Genomic DNA, 18,920 nt, shown 5'->3' on the forward strand with positions numbered 1-18,920 from the left:
ATAACCTTCATTATATGAATCCAGTGCAGTGTAAAGAACAAAAGCATTGTGCTGGATACATTACAGAGATATCCAGGCCTGTTGAAGTGGCCCTTTATTGTTCATTACTATGACAACATGCAGGCAAAGTCCACTAGAATATTTCAAGTATCTGCTTAATGAACAAAAACAAACATGAACTTCAGCTCATTATTATTTTTTCTATTAAAAACGCAAGGCTTAGACCTGCAAGACCAAAGAGCACAATGTTTTCGTGTTTAAGTGCTTATTATTTTGTTTACAATCGGCCTGGGTATTGGTGCTCTTTTCCTTAAGTTTGTAATGTTATTCTTTGAAATCATAAGTGTTTATTTATTTATTTATTTATTTATTTATTTATTTATGTAAGCATGTCAGATTTTAGGCACTTGGCATTAAAGGTGCTGGACAATAAAGGAGAATCATTAAAAAAAAAAAAAAAAAAAACATTAAATAAATATAAAAATACTGCATTTGGGACTCATGTATCTAATTTACCGACAGGACAACAGAATGCTAATAATGTCGTTTTTGATGTTGGTTAACAGTGCAGTTTCTTCTGGTTTGTCTGCAAGCACATTTTGGTTTACTTAATAAAATGAAATACATTATTTTTGATTCCTGTTGTCTCTCAAAATTTCCAAAGATGTTGTTCACATGTAGTGTATAACGGATAAATACTTGAATTGATTGACATTGTTTAGCTTTTGACTGTTCTTCAAATCCCAGCACCAATGACAAAGCACTTTTCTGCTGTTGAACCAATCTGTGATAATCAGAGTAGGGCTTTTGACAGACAGCAAAGAAGCATGACTGCGTTCAAAGTATCAGAGCCAATGAGAGGACCCGTTTTGTGTACCAATGGAATTAGACTTTCACTTCAAATTCCTTGGTATCAGAGTAAGCGATTAATGGTGGAAAAATCTCAACTGGGGATAAGCGCTGGTTAGTTGCATTTTGTTAAACTCTCAGCATCATTGATGCACCAAAAGGGGCAGGAATGTGACGAGTGCCAGAGTTTTTAGATTGCTCATTTGCCACTTGATTATGTTGTCCGCTCCTGTTGCATGCCACGCGAACGCCTGCCTCATAAACATCTGTTGAATGTCTGTTAGTCCTGTGTAAGATGTAACATTTGCATCTTTTCAGCTCCCTGACTCTTTGCCCAACGGGTTAAATTACCCACAGGCAGGTAGCCACTCTCACCAAGTTCAGACGATGATGGTGTCCTCCACGCAGAACCCCCAGCACCGATCCGCCCGAGACCAACAGTACGAAGGTGCCATCAATAAAATCTCCATCCAGCAGTATCAGTCGCCGCTGCCCATCCCCATCTCCTCCACGCAAAGCCTTTCCAGCCCACGGGGGGCTCAAAGCGGACGTTGCCTGATACAGACGAAGGGGCAGAAGAGTATGGATGGGTATCAGGACCAGGTTAGGGGCTTTTATCAAGCTATTTCATTATAAGCATGGATAGACAGGAAGACAGAACCAACACATAATTCGGATGAGCTTTGTAACAAGTTGCACTGTAATGGTTACCCATACAGGATAAAGGAAGGTTTCCAACACTAGAGTCTATTTAAATTATCTACACCAATCTAAATACTGTCACTGTTTAAATATTATAAACAGGACCCAACTGATATATTACTTACTATCAAAGACTTATACATGAAAGAAAATGTAGACTTGCAATAGCTAGTGTGTGCCGCTGGGTGAACAAAAGTCTAACCCACAATTCCGGTCCTTGTTTCATTGGCACTGTAAATTACTTAATTGAACCAATTATACCTCCTTCCAGGTCTTAATCAGTTCGTTATTTATTGATACCTATGAAAGGACGACTACAAACCTTGAGGAACAGATGATACCAGCAAGCTGCAGAATTATGTACAGCTCTGGCCAGAAATTTTGTATCACCCTATAGAATTAACTAATTTTGCTTCATGAATTCAAATGAAACCTGCTGAATAATGTTACATTAACATACTGAATTACATACCACTTTGTAGTTTTCTAAATAATTGAAAAATGTGACAATGTTTACAATCATGCCATTGTTATATGGTTTTGTTGCAGTTTTGTGTACGAATCGAGAAAAACCCTGGCCTTGGTTTCAGCATCACAGGAGGAATTAGCGGACAGGGAAATCCATTTAAGCCTTCAGATATGGTAAGACTGCTGAAAACTGTTTTAGCCAGTTTAGAACAATTGTTCTCATCATTTTACTAAGGTGGTTGTACTTATCATGCAGAAAATTACATAATGTTTGTTGAGGGGGGGGGGGGGGGGGGATGAAAGCTTTAAGTGGAAAATAAGATAACTAGGTCTCATTGAATTGTTTCCATAGAAACAAGTACAGCAAATTACTGCACTTCCATTCCATTTTTGTAATGCTTACGACTAATGTAAGAACAACAATTATTGAATTTGGTTTTGGTTATTGAACGTGACAATACAGTGGGAAATATCCATCTCCAGTCTAATCATAACATTGTGTTATACTGTGTGTTGTGATCATTACAGTGCTGTGTTATAAGTATGTTGGTGAAAGATGAGTTTAACACAGAATGAGAAAACTATTTGGGTTCAGTTTAACATTACCTGTAGTAGATCTAAAAGCAAATCATTTTTAGCAATATAGTTGGAGCAATGGAACTATGAACAACGATGGAGAAATGTCTCGCTAAGGAAATCCTTATATGAACGATCAGGGAATTGTGATATGTGAATTGGAAATATTTTAGATATTGTGTTTCTGCTGACATGTAAACTCTCTGTTCTGAAAAAAAAAAAATAAATATATATATATATATATATATATATATATATATATATATATATATATATATATATATATATATATATAGATATATTCCAAACACTGTAGTATCCAGAATCACATAGAAATGTAATCTACTACAATCTTCATTAATTATATACTTAAATACTTTTTTCAACTTTATAATGTTTAGGTTTCCTTTATCACTGGCACTGTATATCAAAGCCTGTCAAATTAGACAGTTGTGTCTTTGTACTGCACAATGTCCATGGGGAACTGGGCACTTTGATGCCCTTCCAACAGAGATGAAATAATATTAATATTAAATAAAGCAGCATTTTATTAACTTAACTGTGCTGTCTGGTGATAGTTTTTGTCTCTACAGGAAATCAGTTATCGCTAGTAAATACAGTAACATACTGGTAAAGAAATATCAAATTAGAACGATTAAGAATTGAATATAGATTGGGAGGTAAAACTGATTGTAGCTAACAAAATAATTACATAAACATGTTATAGTAAACATGTATTTTTATTTTAAAACTTGATCAGCAATATTTTTGAAGCATTTACTCCAGTCTTTAGAGTGCTTCAGAGACCTTTGATTTAATTACTTAGATATTTGATACTAGTTAATTAAAGATTGAAGTAAACTTTGAAAACATGGCCTGATATCTGGTACGGCACTAGATTAAAGAAATCTTTCTGCAATAACATTTAATATATGCAGAAATATATATATATTTTTTTTCATAGCTGCACATTTGAGACCTAAGTAGCTAATAGAAGTGCAAAACAGGCACATGTTATGGACATATTTTAGACAAACAGTTTGGTAGGTAGTGTTCAACCGAGGGCTGTGCTCCAGGACAGTGTCAAAGTCGAATATATTTTTCTGTGGGTGTCTGGGAATGTATAGCACATGCTCAGATAAAACAGACAAGTGCTATAATTCAGTTGCTTGTTAGAAGTATTAATGGAAAGATATTTTTAAACTGAGATGATTATGAAGCCTTGAGTTCATTTTAACAAATGTTCTTTCTTTTTTTCCAGGCGGCCTTGATTATTGATTGTTGATATTGATTGACTTTTTCATCTCTATTAGTTTTAAGCTTTAGTTTTCCATTGTCTTACTGGGTATCAGCCTACTAAATTGAACTGGCAGGTCTTTGTACTGCACAGTGTGCCTCGTGGGGATTTAGGCACTGGGGATATAAGTGGCCCCCATACATATAGTACCTTTTTACCTAGGTTAAGCTGTATGTTGCATCTGGAAAACCTGAGAATTATGATGGAATTTGGTTAGGACATTCTTTAGCACAAATTGTGGAAAGTATCAGTCTGGGAATACAAAGAGGTACCAGTTTATCTTTTACTGTGTCCCCACCTTATTATGCTTTCAGATCTTCTGCCAAAACACACTCCCAATTATTTCACTGCTTTTCTTCAAATCAGCATTTATATTAATTTACATGAAGATGCTTGCCAGTTTTTTTTTTTTTTTTTTTAATGCACTTGAATAGGTTCTTCATTCATTAGTTGGGCAGACTAAGTCTTTTATAAAGGAGGAATGTAGAATATTTGGCCCAAAGTTGGTGTGAAAAAAACATTTTAAAAGTGTTGGGATATGAACAGTGCAATTAACAAAATAGGATCTCCATTGTGAAATTAAAATATATATATATAAAAAAATATGATTTTGGTTGTACTCCTTTGAACGAAAGTTAAAGCCAAGTTTCAAGCAGAACATATACTAGCATTAATAGATCAAACTTTCTGTAAAAGGACATACAATTCACTGTCAATGCACATATTTAGGAGTATCTTGTTGATGTAAGTGATCATGATCTAACAAGCTCTCCACTTCTCGATGACTTCCCCCTTCTCCTTGTGCAAGATCAGCCTATCTGTACTCCTCGCTGGGTATAGCCTTTTCCTGGATCACTTCTGCCTTGTAGCCTACAGTTTAGCAATGATGAGACCATCATCGTGGGAACAGTACTGTACTCCAAGTGTGCGTCGTCTAACTATAGCTGTCTTCTGTGGTCTTTTTTGTTTCATTTTCACACTTTGAAATAAAAGTTATTATTCTTTATAAAATAAAGTCTTAATAACTTTTCAAAAGACGATCGATTTCTCCATATGCTGAAATAATTGATCTTTGTTTTTAAGACTGGTCCCCATTAACCTCATAACATTTTACTTGTTTTCAGCTGATCTTTAATTTGCGACAAATAAAACTGATGCTTGTATTTAATGTCAATCTAATGTTTGTGTGTGTAAGTTGTCTGCAATGTATTTGTATAATTGAATTTATGATCTACATCTTGAAATTAAATACAAACTGTAGCTATGCTTGATCGAGGCAAGATTTACTTGTATAGTTTAACAGAATACAAAAATTTTACCGACAGTTATATAGTAAATTGAATCATCTCAACATTATGTTGTACTACAGCTGCTGCTAACTAGTACTCTACTGTGTTCCATTAACGTATATGTACTGTGGTGCAAGAAAGGTTGGGGTTGCCAACTGACAAACAGTATTAATAGTATTCCTTTGGCTAAATATTAACAGATCTTTAATGGTAATCAAAAGCACCGTTAGGGGTTAGTATTGGAGTTGTAACAAACCAATGGTTAGTCGTAATCTACTGTATTCAAAAATCGAATTCCTTTTTGCTATTCAGCCAATACAAAGCTGTTTTATGTGGTACATTCTTTATTTATTGATTTATTTTTTATTAAAATCTAAATTAGTAGCAATGCATTGCTTTGGTAGTATTTGTTTTTAAAAAATGTCTACTTTTTTCATAATTGTTTGTCCTCATGTGTCAAATAGTCAGTATGTGACTCATCTGTCACAGTTTGTTAAACAGTTCTGTACATCCGAAAGGATGCACGACACCACACTGTTTAGAATACATAAAAAAAAAAACACAGAAAGGCAAAGATTCTAAACAATCTTTACCATGTGCTTCCTAACCTCATATCACTTCTGACTTATAGGGTATCTTTGTTACTAGGGTACAGCCTGACGGATCGGCCTGCAACGTCTTACAACCTGGGGATAAGATTCTAAAGGTAAGGGGACATTTATTTTCACTGGAATGCATTCTTCTTGCTGTTTAAAACACTGCGCTTGTACTGTGCTTTGCATGAGGCAGCCCTTAAGGATGTTAGTTACTAACCCCTTCCTGCATGGTTTTCTTTGAAAATTATTATTCAAACATTCTCTGATTTTTGTATCACATCCTATTTGTAATGCGATTAAATGTACCTCACATTTACCAAGTTTTCTTTTGGTAAATCGCTTCTTGTCAATCCGTCCTATATGTGATCTGTCTGTTTCAGTGTGTTAAACAATACTTCCAAAGTAAATGTTAATATAGTCAGGTACATATCTAATAGGAACATTTTCTTATTTCATATACCGATAAAATAAGAGCTTGGGTTTAAATCAAAAATCTTCAGCTCCTTCCAAGCCGTCATTTTTCGCACTGCAGATCCACAGCAATGCCACCAGACCTATAGTGCCGGAGGACAACACAGATCTGGCGGCTCCGCTGCAGAGCCACAGGCGCCCTATCGGCCACAGGGGTCGCTGATGCGCGGTGAGCCGTGGATTCCCCTGCCGACCTAAGCCCTCCCTACCCGGGCAGCGCTCAGCCAATTGTGCGCCGCCCCCTAGGAACTCTCGGTCACGGTCAGCTGTGACATAGCGTGGATTCGAACCTGCGATCTCCAGGCTATAGGGTACATCCTGCGAGGAGCGCCTTTACTGGATGCGCCACTCGGGAGCCCCCAAAAATCTATTTTTTATGGACAGTACCAATTTAGATTTAAAGGAGAGTAAAAACATTAGAAACATCTCTGGAAAATACATTGAACATTAACAAGTCTTTCTTAAGATCTAATGGAAATATTAGCTCTGCAAAATGTGAATATTAAGGTAATGGCGGATCCTTAATATTACAAATTGATCGCTCACAGACACCAGATCATTACCCTCATAAAATTTGGTATTTTCTAGTATATATTTTAATTACTAAAAGAACCACATCATGAACAAAAATGATAACATTGATATAAATATTTAATAACAACTCTAAATAAGCAAACAAATTTAAGAAAAAAAAAAAAAAAACTAGCTTTAACCAATCAAATCCAGTTCATTTAAGGACTACAGACAATTTTGTCACTTTTAGGGCACTGGAGATTTAGTTCCGTAAGCCACATTTAGGTCACATTTGAAATAGAGCAATTCCGGAATAGTGTATCACAATAATAAACAAGCAGCAGCACAATTGTACTGTGGCGTTTCACATAGTTTGACTTGTCTTGAGTTTTGTGTTGCTTTGACTGTGCGGAATTAGAAGCTGAAGACACACCAGTGTCATTCATAGCTCACTGGATCGAAACGTTTCTGCTCTCTCCACAGACACAGTATTTACTGAGGGACGGCCTGTCGAGGCATCACTTATTTTCTCTTTTTCCTTTTCAGCACTATTTTCTTGTCTTACGCCCCCCCCTCCCCCTACTCCTCCTCCTCCTCCTCCTCCTCCCCCTCCTTTTACCACTGAAATCAGTTTGCAGCTAACCGTCCTTACTTCTATTTACAAGTTTAAGTGGAAACTTCAGATTAATACAAGAAATAAAGAGGCATGTCAGAAGTAAATAGAAAGTGCAAATAGTAAATGTTTATTCTGCCTGAAATAGAGTAACGCTGGTATCAGGTAATACCATGTGGATCGCTCTTTAGCCTTAAAGCAAGACCCGATCAGGCACCCCTGAATGAGGGTGTCAATATTCTCCTGGGGTGGGTTGATCCAAATCTCAGGTCTGGAACACTACTAGGTTGGGATGAATATTTGTTAACGTTGATATTCATCAACCACCAAACATGTTTAACTCATTACCTGTGATTGATTTAACCACGGTAACACTGAGTTTTCTGGACTCGCTTTCCACTGGTTGTGCTCTCTGTGCTGATGATGCACCACAATCTATAAACACAGTGTTCTCCAGGGACAGGTGTTCATTCTAAAACAGGAAGGAGCCCTTTAATCAACACCTGGGTGGATCTGTCTGCAGACCTGGATGGTCTACTTACCTTTGACATGTATCTGTATAGCAGATCATAGGCGTCAAGTGTTTTAAACATGTCTTCTATTGGTGCTCCATGTTTCCAACTTCACTGGCTCTAAATGTGACTGCTACTGTACCGATGATGACAAAATGAGAGCTTGTGCTCTATTCTGCCCTGTATGAGAGGTGCTGGTTTTTCACTATTAAGGCTATATGGTTTGCTCTAGAGAACCAGGAAAGGGAGGAATCTAGTGTAATAAAAATATTACAGGTGCTAAGAAAGTGGACGTTCTTGCCTGGAGGCAAACCAGTCTTCTAGGTTAGTCTTGAGCCCAGCGGGGAGGTGGAAAGGAAACATGAAAGCTACAGTCACAGACATTAAGCAAATGTGACTGCTGAGTTATTTTAGCTGCAGTTGCGCCACTACATACAAGGATGTTGTTAGAGGGTAAGTGAGAAAGCTCAAAAAGCGTCCCCTTTTAGGGTGCTCCCAGAATTCCTCTGATCCCATTCGACAATTTTGCATTGACAGTAATGGTGCATGCTCCGTTCTTGCATTACAGGCGAATGGACATAGTTTTTCACACCTGGAACATGAAAAGGCTGTATCTTTGCTGAAGAGTTTCCCGAAAACAGTGGACCTGGTAATCTTGAGGGAGAATCCATCTTAAATATTTTTATACTACGCTGGTACCCAATCAGAAAGGACATACAAAAATATATACAGATACCCCCAGATATTTGTTTATATCTAGGAATAGTCACATTTGCCAATTGCTGGACCAATGGCAAATATTAGTGCCAAATGTATAATAGGTTACATATCTTATAGTATTATTCATGGGTTTTAAGAAAAGAAAAAAAAAAGAGTTGTCTGTTTAAAATGTGTTGTTGTAATTGCAATTTTAGTTATATCTTTCAGCCTGAGGCTGTAGATTGGTGCAAATATGTCTTCTTTTTGTATGCACTTCTTTCTTTCTTTTTTGAGTTTCATTAGTAGGTTTTTCATTGAAGATACTGAGAGCACTAAAGCATACAAGCTCTTTAGGAATTACATTTGCCATTAACACTGCCTCAACTTTGTATATGCCTTTTGTAAATATATATTTAAAAAGAATAACTTAGTTGTAACAGATCTGTGTGAAGAAAGAAAAGAATGTATGCTATTTTCTTATAAATATATATATGAAATTTAAAAATGCCCAGCGAAGCCCTCAAGAAAATAATATCTAAAAAAAAAAAAAAAAAAAAAGCTATTTTGAACCTTCTGAATTTATTTCTTTTTTGGCATCTTCCAGCTTTCTCATTATATATGTATAAAATGGATTGCAGTGTTTGATATGGCTGAGTGTGTGCTAACATGACAGTAATGTTGTGGCTTAAGAACACCCATCGCAACTGCACTGTAAGTACATTACATAGCAAGGCTTCCCTGCAGCCACATTTTGTTCCTCTGCACTACAACCATCTAAAGATGCCGTTAAGTAAACCAAAGCAGTGGCAATTGCATGCTACAGTGTCACCTACTGGTGTGAGGACTGGCTCTTCCTTGCAGTACTGTAGTGCCATACTGTATATGAATAATACAGTGCACTGAAACATAGCTTACCTACAGTTATGGTGTGTAATTGAAAAGCTCAACTAAACTTACAGCATGACTATCAAGGGCCAACTTAAGAAAGGATGCAAAATGTTTTTTAAAACCTAATTTAAGGTCACAGGCTCTGTGGTTTTTAAAGTTATAGTGCTCAATGACGTTTTTAAATGGTATAAAATACAAGATAAACCATGTTATTATTGACTGTGATGTCATTATTTGTTGAGAGGTTGGTGATGACATTATTTGAGGATGTTGTGGATGTCACAATAGAATAAGTAAGGAGAGGATCTGAGCTTTAAATAAATGTGGACCAAGTCAGGATAACATCTTTCCAAAGCAGAACCTGGATCTGTGTTTTAAATAGAAGGATCAGCAATCTTTAAAACTTACAGGAAATCAAATCTTCACTAAATACAGTCTTGCTGTCTTTCTTACTGTTATTGAAAAACACACACTGCAGTTGCTAGGGTGTCAAGTTTCTTTTTTGTAAAAATGTCGTAATACTTTTTTTGTTTTGCTTTCTAAGCAATAGCATATCTTAGAGTACTGTATGTTATTTTGTTGCCCAGTATGCCCAGAATATGAGTGAGTGTTCATTCTGGGATTTGACCAACCTGCGTGTACACAATTATTATTATTATTATTATTATTATTATTATTTGTTTATTTAGCAGACGCCTTTATCCAAGGCGACTTACAAGGAGACTAGGGTGTGTGAACTATGCATCAGCTGCAGAGTCACTTACAATTACGTCTCACCCGAAAGACGGAGCACAAGGAGGTTAAGTGACTTGCTCAGTGTCACACAGTGAGTCAGTGGTTGAGGTGGGATTTGAACCGGGGACCTCCTGGTTACAAGCCCTTTTCTTTAACCACTGGACCACACAGCCTCCTATAATCTCAACAATTGGAGGTTGTGTATTGGGGTTATACAATATTAAGGAAACCTCTAGTTTACACTGTTTGCCTGTATTGGAGAATTGGAGAATACCAGTTAGAATACCAGTTAGACTTTAATACAAATGTACTATTTTGATTTGTAAGCATTTTATAATGGATGTAGCTGACATGAAGTGTGTGCTGACACAAAATGTCCAAAATGACAAACTCAATACAGTGGTTCTGCTATTCCGGTTTCCAAAGCACTGTCCTCTCAGTGCTATACTTCCAGCCAACCCTAATTATACATAATTAAAAGTACACACACAGTCCCACAGAACCGGGAAGAAAGAAGGGGAACAAAATAAGCAGCAGCCAATTTAAAGCACTTCAGAAAAAGTTAAGGTAGGTAGCCCGGTGAGTCTTACCTAGGCCGAGTTCAGCCAAGTATCAATTTCTTTTAGCAATGTATTTGGAAAGACATAAAACCTTTGTGTTTTTTTGGGGGAAAAAAAAGAAAACCGGGTTCTTCTGTAACCTTAGTGCACACACAACGCTGTAAGTTATTTTTGGGATCAATGACAAAACATCACCGAATAAGACTAACAGTACATAAATATGTGAGGGAACTGTTTTAAAGGCCATATAAATAGTTTTCACTGCTTTTTAATAGCATTTACTTTAGCAACACATCTAGAGTGTGGCATTGAGATATAGCCATGACATGAGTGAGAAGAAGCTAAATTAATAGAATGTAAATGACTAAATTTAAAAGGCCAGACTTGCATAATAAGTGAAACAAAGTGACTGCTCATCCCATTATTACAGTATGTTATTTAAACTTCAAATGAGGACATCATAATTCAAGTTTTGAAACATCAGGGAATGGGCATTTTAAACATCACATTTTTGAAGAAATCCCTTTTTAGGAGGTTATTTTAAAAGCATACCATCGCTTAAACAAAAGTATTCTTAAAAACAAATTTTACTTTGCCCTCTCTTGACATTTGTAAATGCTTAAGTTAACTTTTTTTTTCACATTTCAGTAATAAAGCTGTTTTCAATATGCAAATCAAAGTCAATATTGTAAGTCAGTGCCATATGAATTGCTGTCAAATATGTATTGACCAAAAAAAAAAAAAAAAAAACAAGACACTTTATATAGAATGTTCTACTTTTTTTTTTTTTTTTTTTTTTTTTTAATAAAATAAATGTAGCTTTCAAGACATTTTTGAGCAAATCTAAGCAGTTACAATTTCTAGCCCTATAAAAATGACCTAATAAATGTGTTCCTAGCTTTGCTAGCTACAAGTACAGGTGCTGTGTTGCAATTTTGCCAAACAGAAGTTTGGATAAGAACATAAAAAATAGGAAGCTGCACATTGTAAAATACTACTACAACAAATAACAAATACTATAGAAAACTTTGATAATATAATTTTTTCTACCAACAGTTTTCAGGTAATTATCTTTCTAATACATTGGTATACTTAGCTTTGCTCAAATTGTGCTGTTTTATAGTGAATCCAAGAGTATAAGGAAGAGATAAGCATTCAGGATAATGAGTTGGACAACTGACTTGTAAAACGAATTTCTACAGTAATTGTGAATTTGTGTTATAAAAAACTATATATATATATAAAAATATATATCTGTAAAAAATAAAACATTGGTAATTTTTTGTATGTGCTAAATATAATACAGCTAATATATGGTACTTTCCAGTCTAATTGTAGTATTGATGTAAATAATTGTGAATGAAGACACATTTAAATAATGTATTCAAATAAATTGTTCATGTATTCCAAGCTTCTGCAGTATGAAGACTTACTGGACTTGAATGCTGCTTCATTTTTTGTGCAAAAAGTAATTAATGAAGATATTCAGTTTAGTTTGATAAATTTAGTAAGAATTTATAATCCTGTTTCTTGATTTGCACATGCAAGTTTAATCCTTCCAGTTTTATTTATGTATTGACACTAATATATGTAATTGTTAAAGTGTATATTCTGTGTCTAGAATGCATTTCGCAGATGCTATCTGTATATATTTAAAATGAATTTTACTAAACAATCAAAACAACAAAAAACTAGAACAAAATGCTGTGCAGTGTATAACAGGGCCATTTTTGGCCTTGGAAGTACAATTTTTTCAGTATTTAAGAAGTGTTTTGAATAATGTATGAAAGTCTCTTTATTGTACAAACAATAAAATGTCACTTTATTGTTAAAATGCTTTGGGAGTGTTTGTCTCATAGCTGAATATTTAGTCAAGACCAAAGCCAACCATCACAAAACATGTCTTCTATATACGTTCATAATTGAAGCCTGGGATATTGAGAACTGCTTGGTCTGACACATAGCTATACCCTTAGCATTGATCTTAAACACAAAACCCCATTTTGACCTGGTGTTATCTTTTTAAAGCACACAAGGCTATGTTGCAATGCTCTCAAATGTGTATAAACTACCCAAAGTGACTGCAAAAACATTCTTAGTATATCTGTTTTGGAGAATTATTTGGGGTTCCTTGTATATTGATGCAGAAGATCAGAAAAACACCCTACACCATAAAATGAACGGATTTGATTTCTATTGCTAAGATTGTGCATATGGTAATACACAGAATTTTTGCCTTGAATCGGCTTGGCAGAGGGATGATTGCCTGAGCATGTGGGCAAGGCAAACAGTACCCCAAAGGTTTAGGAGCTAAGGGGTAGCTCAGCGAGGTGGAGGGATGCCAAACTGAATGCAAAAAGGACACCATTGGACTGATCAATTAGGTGAGGTGTGTTGGGGTTTTTTTATCTTCCCGAACTGCAACTAGTGTCTCCACATGATAGCAAAAGATGTTATAGGTCAAACTTAATTTAAACTTACCCTGCCATCACAGAAGATACATTACAAGCATCATTCAGGGTACCTTGGAACACCACAGAACGATGACACCCCCTTTGGAGAAACTTAATTATGTCCAAATCTTAAATGGTAACCATTCCTCATACTACCTATAGACCAAATTGTGCTGTGAATGTATTGAGTGTACTGTGATTTGCATCGTTAGGATACTTATTAATAAGTAATCATCCCAAACGCTCAATCAGAATTCTAAAGTGAAACGTTTCCGCTAGTGCCGCCTTCAGTGTACTGTGACAAAACGTTTATTTAAATGTACAACATGATTTGCTACAAAGTGTAATACAAGTAGCAAATGTATTAAATCATGAAAGATTATGGAGAACGGGGCACCACCTTTTACTCATTAATGTGCCACATTCACACATCTGTAGTGTCTTCCATGAGAAAAACAGCATACAAAAATGATAAGGGCATACCCAAGAACGAGACTGGTTAAGTAGTCTGTTGCATTGAATGATTTTTTTCCTAGACTGTGCTGGCAATTAATTTTGGGTGGAGTTAGTTTTCTAAGACACATTTGTAGATCTTCAATGCTGAAAGAGTTAAAATGTACTTTGGACATTTCTGAGTCCAGGTATAAAAGTGTAAACTGTAATTCAAATAACAAAATATTAAACATAATCTTACAAAAAAGTAGCAGTGTACTGTAAACAAATTAAAGAAAAACTGTTAATACATCTTTTCTGTTTGTGTAATTGTAAACATACAACTTTCAATAAAAATAAGAAAATATGTACTCAAAAAATAATTAGATCAGAAATTCTTGCATTTTGTAGTAAATAAAAATATTAAATTCATTTTGTCAAGTATACCTTAAATCTTCAGCCCTGATATGCAGGTTTTAATTGAATTTGGTTGTCTCAAATCTTATACACAGGATAGGACTACATGCTGTATACACTAGAAGTAAAAAAAAAAGGAACGTGAATATTCATGAATATTCAAGGCCATGGAATCATTAGGAGGGATGTGCGTGTGGCATGTGTTTGTAGTGTAGCGGAGACACATCTGTCCATCACTTAGCATAGTATATGGCTTCTAAGGTATTCTAATAGTGCATCAGTTCCTCTTGCCACAATGGCTGCCCTTGGATTGCGAAATAGATTTCCATCCAGCATTAGTGCTCTGCAAAAAATGTTTTAATGTAACTCTTCCATAAATATACAAATCAAAAACTGAAATGAGCATTTACTGCTGATGCTTAGATTAACACACAGTACTTTCTTTCCAGTATCAGTAAAAAAAATAGTAAAATATTACTGTTTGAAAACAAAAGGTCCCTTTTAATAAGGGGGTTATTACTATGGTGTCAGCATTTTTACTCATCCCATTACAATAATAGAGTTGAACTTTTATAATAAAAAAAAGAGTTTTCTTCGTTCAATCTTTTCTGGCTTTCCAGCAGAAAGATAAACTGAACTGCATCAGGCAGTCAACGTTAAACGGTATTTGTGTAAGGGATACATACCTAAGACTTGCAGTTGCCAAGCTCTGGAGGGACTTGCATAATGTCATTGTTCTGCAGGTCCAATGTTGCCAGTTTCGACAGCTGTTTCAGCCGGAGTGGATCAATAGTTTCGACATGGTTGCTACTTGGTTTCCAGTGTGGTAATCCGATACAGCACGGCAGGAAATGTTTGAAACCTAAACTAAAAATAAAGACGAAAAAATAACACAAGTGTTGACAACTCAATAGTCAGAATGCCTACTATTACTGCAAGATAAATAGTCAAACCACTGAAATGTTGCAATTTATCTGATTTCCACATGATTAGATTGTTTACTTATAAGCTGTATAGTATTAAAATGGTAGGGATACAAAGTACGGTAGCACAATATAACTTATTGAGCAATGTGTATTTTTAATTATTACAGTGTGTTGTACAGGAAAAATATAGTGGACGACATAGTGAAAATGTTTTTTTTTTTTTATAATGCCCACTTTTAATAAATGCAATACATAGTATGATACTTTGGCACTCATAATACAATTTCTTATTACTAACCTGTTAAAAGAAAGAATTACACTCCTCAGTTTCATTAGGGCTTCCAGTTCTGCAGGTAGTGAGGATAAAAGGTTGTTTCTAAAAATAAAATTTTTATTCCAAAACTAAATATCATTCTGTAACAGTTCAGATATCCCAACCCTGAACAGGGGATCTCATCTCCCTTACTCAACCTGGTATGAGTTCTGTAAAGACAGTGCTGGTAACATTTTACCTTGTTGCAAGATTGATCATCTGTAGGCCTTAATACTTGGTTAGTGCTTCATTTCACTTTGTGGGTATTTATACTTTTCAGCACTTTTATACAGCATGTAATACTGATTTAATAACAAAGTTTTCACTGAATAGATATTTTCCCCCCCAGTTGTAAAACGTTGGGAGACCACACGATTTGAACTTGAAAATAAATTCTGGTTTATTTCTGTTATTAAATTAATAAAGACATGGACACACTGCAATTATAACCCATGCTTCTTCAATGCACGCTCCAGCTCCCTTCTGTATTTTTCCTCTTAAATAAACAAGCCCCAATTAAAGGATTCTTCAAAGGTGGTGCACTCATGGTTTTTCAGTTTTCCGCAATGGCTTCCCCCAGTTAGCGTGTATCAAGTCTTGAAATTGAAACTCAATTTCTTTAAAAATGTATTGGACAATAACAGTCTATTGTTTTTTCTTAGTTTAACCTATTTATTTCCCCTTGTTTCATTCTAATATCAGTATATATGATACAGCGTACAGTGTATGTATATGTATTTTATTTTGGAAAACAAGTCAATGCACAATGATATAACGTGATCCATTCTGAGATATAAACTGGAATACCTGGCCGGGATCCCTGTAAGCTGGTTCTTGCTGAAGTTCACACTGGTAATAGGGTTGTTGCAAACTGCATTGAATACATCATCCGGAATGGATGCCTCTTGTTTCTCACTAGGAAGGGAAACAAAAAAATAAAAATGAACACATGGAAATAGAGCCCTGTCTTTCACACTAGTACTATATAAACTTTTTTTTATTATTATTATTATGTATATTTTTTTACAGCAATTCCTTTGCTGTAGGTCACATGGGCTGATTACAGTGAGACTGCAGGAGTGAGTATTAACTACAACACATGAAGTGATTTGGTACTGGGAAGCAGCAACAACTGTTCATCTAACACTGAAACATTTGCATATCCCAAATTGAAGTGTAGAATGCAAGCAGAGAACTAAACGATCTTCAAAAGAGGGAAATAGTAGGAACAGTGATAATGTTGCTAGTGCTAATACATGATAATATATTGTTTAAATCTTGGTTAGTTCTCCTTTGATACAGCAGTAATGTATGCGACAGATAGTTGTACTCCAGCCCCTTTAGTGTTTTTATGGCATGCACATTGACTTTGGCTTGGCATGGAAGAGTCATAGCTGTCTTTGCCTTTCTCCTCTGGCTCTAAATTAACAAACAAATATATAAAATAATAATTAAAAAAGCAGAGGTACTATCCTACTTATCCATGAGGAAATGACAGTCACAGGAAATGATTTTAAGTGAGCTTACGGGTATATTTAAATAAATAAGATAAAGCACAGGGACCTTTCCTTGTTCATACAACTGGAGTGCTGTTTATCTCCATACCAAGAGATGAGATTTTGCCATGTACTTACAAACACAGCGTGAACCACTTTGCAAAAATACAGTATCGGAAGTTGTGCGTATCTTTGTTTTAACTTTCTTTTTATTATTATTATTTTGGTGAATTACATTTTTATAATTAAAATGCCACCTCCAAAGGGTCCCCTGAATGGCTCATCGAGTTAAAGTGCTGCCGTTCGGAGCGCAGGATGAGTCACACAGCTTGGACGGTGCCAGTTCGCGTCCAGGCTGTGCAAAAAGACGAACTTTGCTGGGGACCCCGAGGGGGGGAGTCACATTGGCTCTGACGCTCCCGGGGTGGGGGATGGGAAACCGGCAGGGATTGCTTTTCCTCATCGCGCAACAGCGAACCCTACTGGCCAGACACAGAGCACATTCAGAGTGGATAACAGGCAGGGCTGATCTGTTCTCCGGGATCAGTAGCCCGCCCACCTCTGCTCTGGATTGTTCGGCGTAAAAGCAATTCTGGCTTTAGGCTTGTGAGATCAGAGGACGCTCACACGCCCTCAGAACATCTGTGCTATGTGGGGACTCGCTGCGGTGAGGAGAAAAAACATAATTGGACATTCCAAATTGGGGGGAAATAAATACAAATAATAATTGGTCGCCAAATCAGATGGCGAAGAAAAAAATAAATGAGACGGGATGAGCTTGCTAATCAAACAAAGTTTAAACATGAAGGTAAGACCCATTTTTTTCTGTTTATGGAACACATATTTGTTTTCATTAAGGGACTTTGAGCCAGATTCATAAAACTATTATCAGGATGGTGGGTGTAGAAATTGAATTAAATGGGTTACATACTGCATTCTATAAAGCCATTCCATCAATAACGTTTGTGCTCAATTGATAAATACAGTATAGGATTCCAATTATGTTAATCAGCTAGTTTACTTACTTGCTGCATTATGACGATGAATGTTTAGGCTCCTGTTTGTACCCCTCACCTCCATTTCAAACTATAAATAATGTTACTAGCATTTTGTTTGACATCATATTTAGATTTCCCCGATACTGTTTTTTCATACAACCGAAAAATGTGTTTGTTAAAACAAAACATACCATACTAATAGTGTAGCAAGTCTTAACGGGGCACAGTCAGTGATGTGGTTTTACAAAAATTAAATGTTTGTTGTATAATCATAACAAGTTTCAAATCTATAAATTAAACCAAAGTTTTTTTTATGTAGTTGTTTTTTGCACACCTAAATTGATTCTCTTATTCAAAGTGAAATAGAAATATTAAGTCTAACCTATAGATGTTAATTCTAAAAAGTGTAATTACTTGGTTGGGCTAAATAGCCATGATAATATTCTTGTCATCTCAAGTTACAATATGTCTTTTTTTTTTTTTTTTTCTTCAAATGAAGATTTTGGACATTCAGATACCCTGCATCTATCCGTGGTAATCCTGGGGTTAACCCTAAAAATAAGTGGTTGATGTAATCAATCATATAGTTTGACATTCTCACTGTGGTGCATTGACTTATGAATTATTAGACATGTTTATTTATTTTTTTTTAATAATGATAATACTACAATAAACTAAAGCCAAAAAGATAAAAAAGTATTATGTCAGAAGTATTTGATCTGTGTATTACAACACCTCTTCCCATTAATAAATATGAAGGTGCTGTGCGAAGTGATCAGAGTTCTCACCCCTATCAATTTCTTCCCAGTGTGGCAAGCCAACTCCATCACACCATTTGGCACAATTGTAATTGTGTCACTACTTAAAATGCAGGAGAACATGGTGTAATGCATACTGTCAGACAAACATAGGGACTCACTGTTAGGAGATCTCTGCAGATGGACCTCAAAGGATTTCCCTCCAGGCCCACGATTTTCAGCTTTGTCAGATTACTCAGTGCATAAGGCAAACTGCACAGGAACAAAGAAAGCAAGTCGCATGATCCTGCTCAGCCAATCAAAGTGCAATGAAGCATCCCAGTCAAGGAATAATACATCCGAGTAGCAAACAAAAGCAG

At 35.7% G+C, this 18,920-nt stretch overlaps 1 protein-coding gene and 1 long non-coding RNA gene across 6 annotated transcripts in view; one reads left to right on the forward strand and one right to left on the reverse strand.

Annotated features, from left to right (window-relative positions):
• Positions 1-11,521, forward strand: part of LOC117408842 (leucine-rich repeat-containing protein 7-like) — a 239,246-nt gene extending 227,725 nt beyond the window's left edge. For all 4 annotated transcript variants that reach the window (XM_059031848.1, XM_059031849.1, XM_059031850.1 and 1 more), the window contains 4 exons: positions 1,168-1,452; positions 2,101-2,193; positions 5,813-5,887; positions 8,455-11,521. In XM_059031848.1, coding sequence (XP_058887831.1) covers positions 1,168-1,452; positions 2,101-2,193; positions 5,813-5,887; positions 8,455-8,562 — 561 coding nt within the window. In that variant the 3' untranslated portion in view covers positions 8,563-11,521. The remainder of the gene's footprint in view (positions 1-1,167; positions 1,453-2,100; positions 2,194-5,812; positions 5,888-8,454) is intronic.
• On the reverse strand, positions 1,300-18,915 carry LOC117400550 (uncharacterized). Of its 2 annotated transcripts, none has more exons than XR_009329672.1 (5): positions 18,723-18,915; positions 16,117-16,224; positions 15,295-15,372; positions 14,757-14,937; positions 1,300-1,404 (listed from the first exon to the last, which is right to left on the reverse strand). It is a non-coding gene; the product is annotated as an uncharacterized LOC117400550 (long non-coding RNA). The 2 variants fall into 2 exon arrangements; XR_004663794.2 differs by lacking the exon at positions 1,300-1,404 and adding an exon at positions 10,738-14,413 and having other exon boundaries at positions 18,723-18,914.
• Between the last annotated feature and the right edge of the window lie 5 nt (positions 18,916-18,920).

Source organism: Acipenser ruthenus, chromosome 10 (assembly GCF_902713425.1).
Source record: "Acipenser ruthenus chromosome 10, fAciRut3.2 maternal haplotype, whole genome shotgun sequence".
NCBI lineage: Eukaryota > Metazoa > Chordata > Actinopteri > Acipenseriformes > Acipenseridae > Acipenser > Acipenser ruthenus.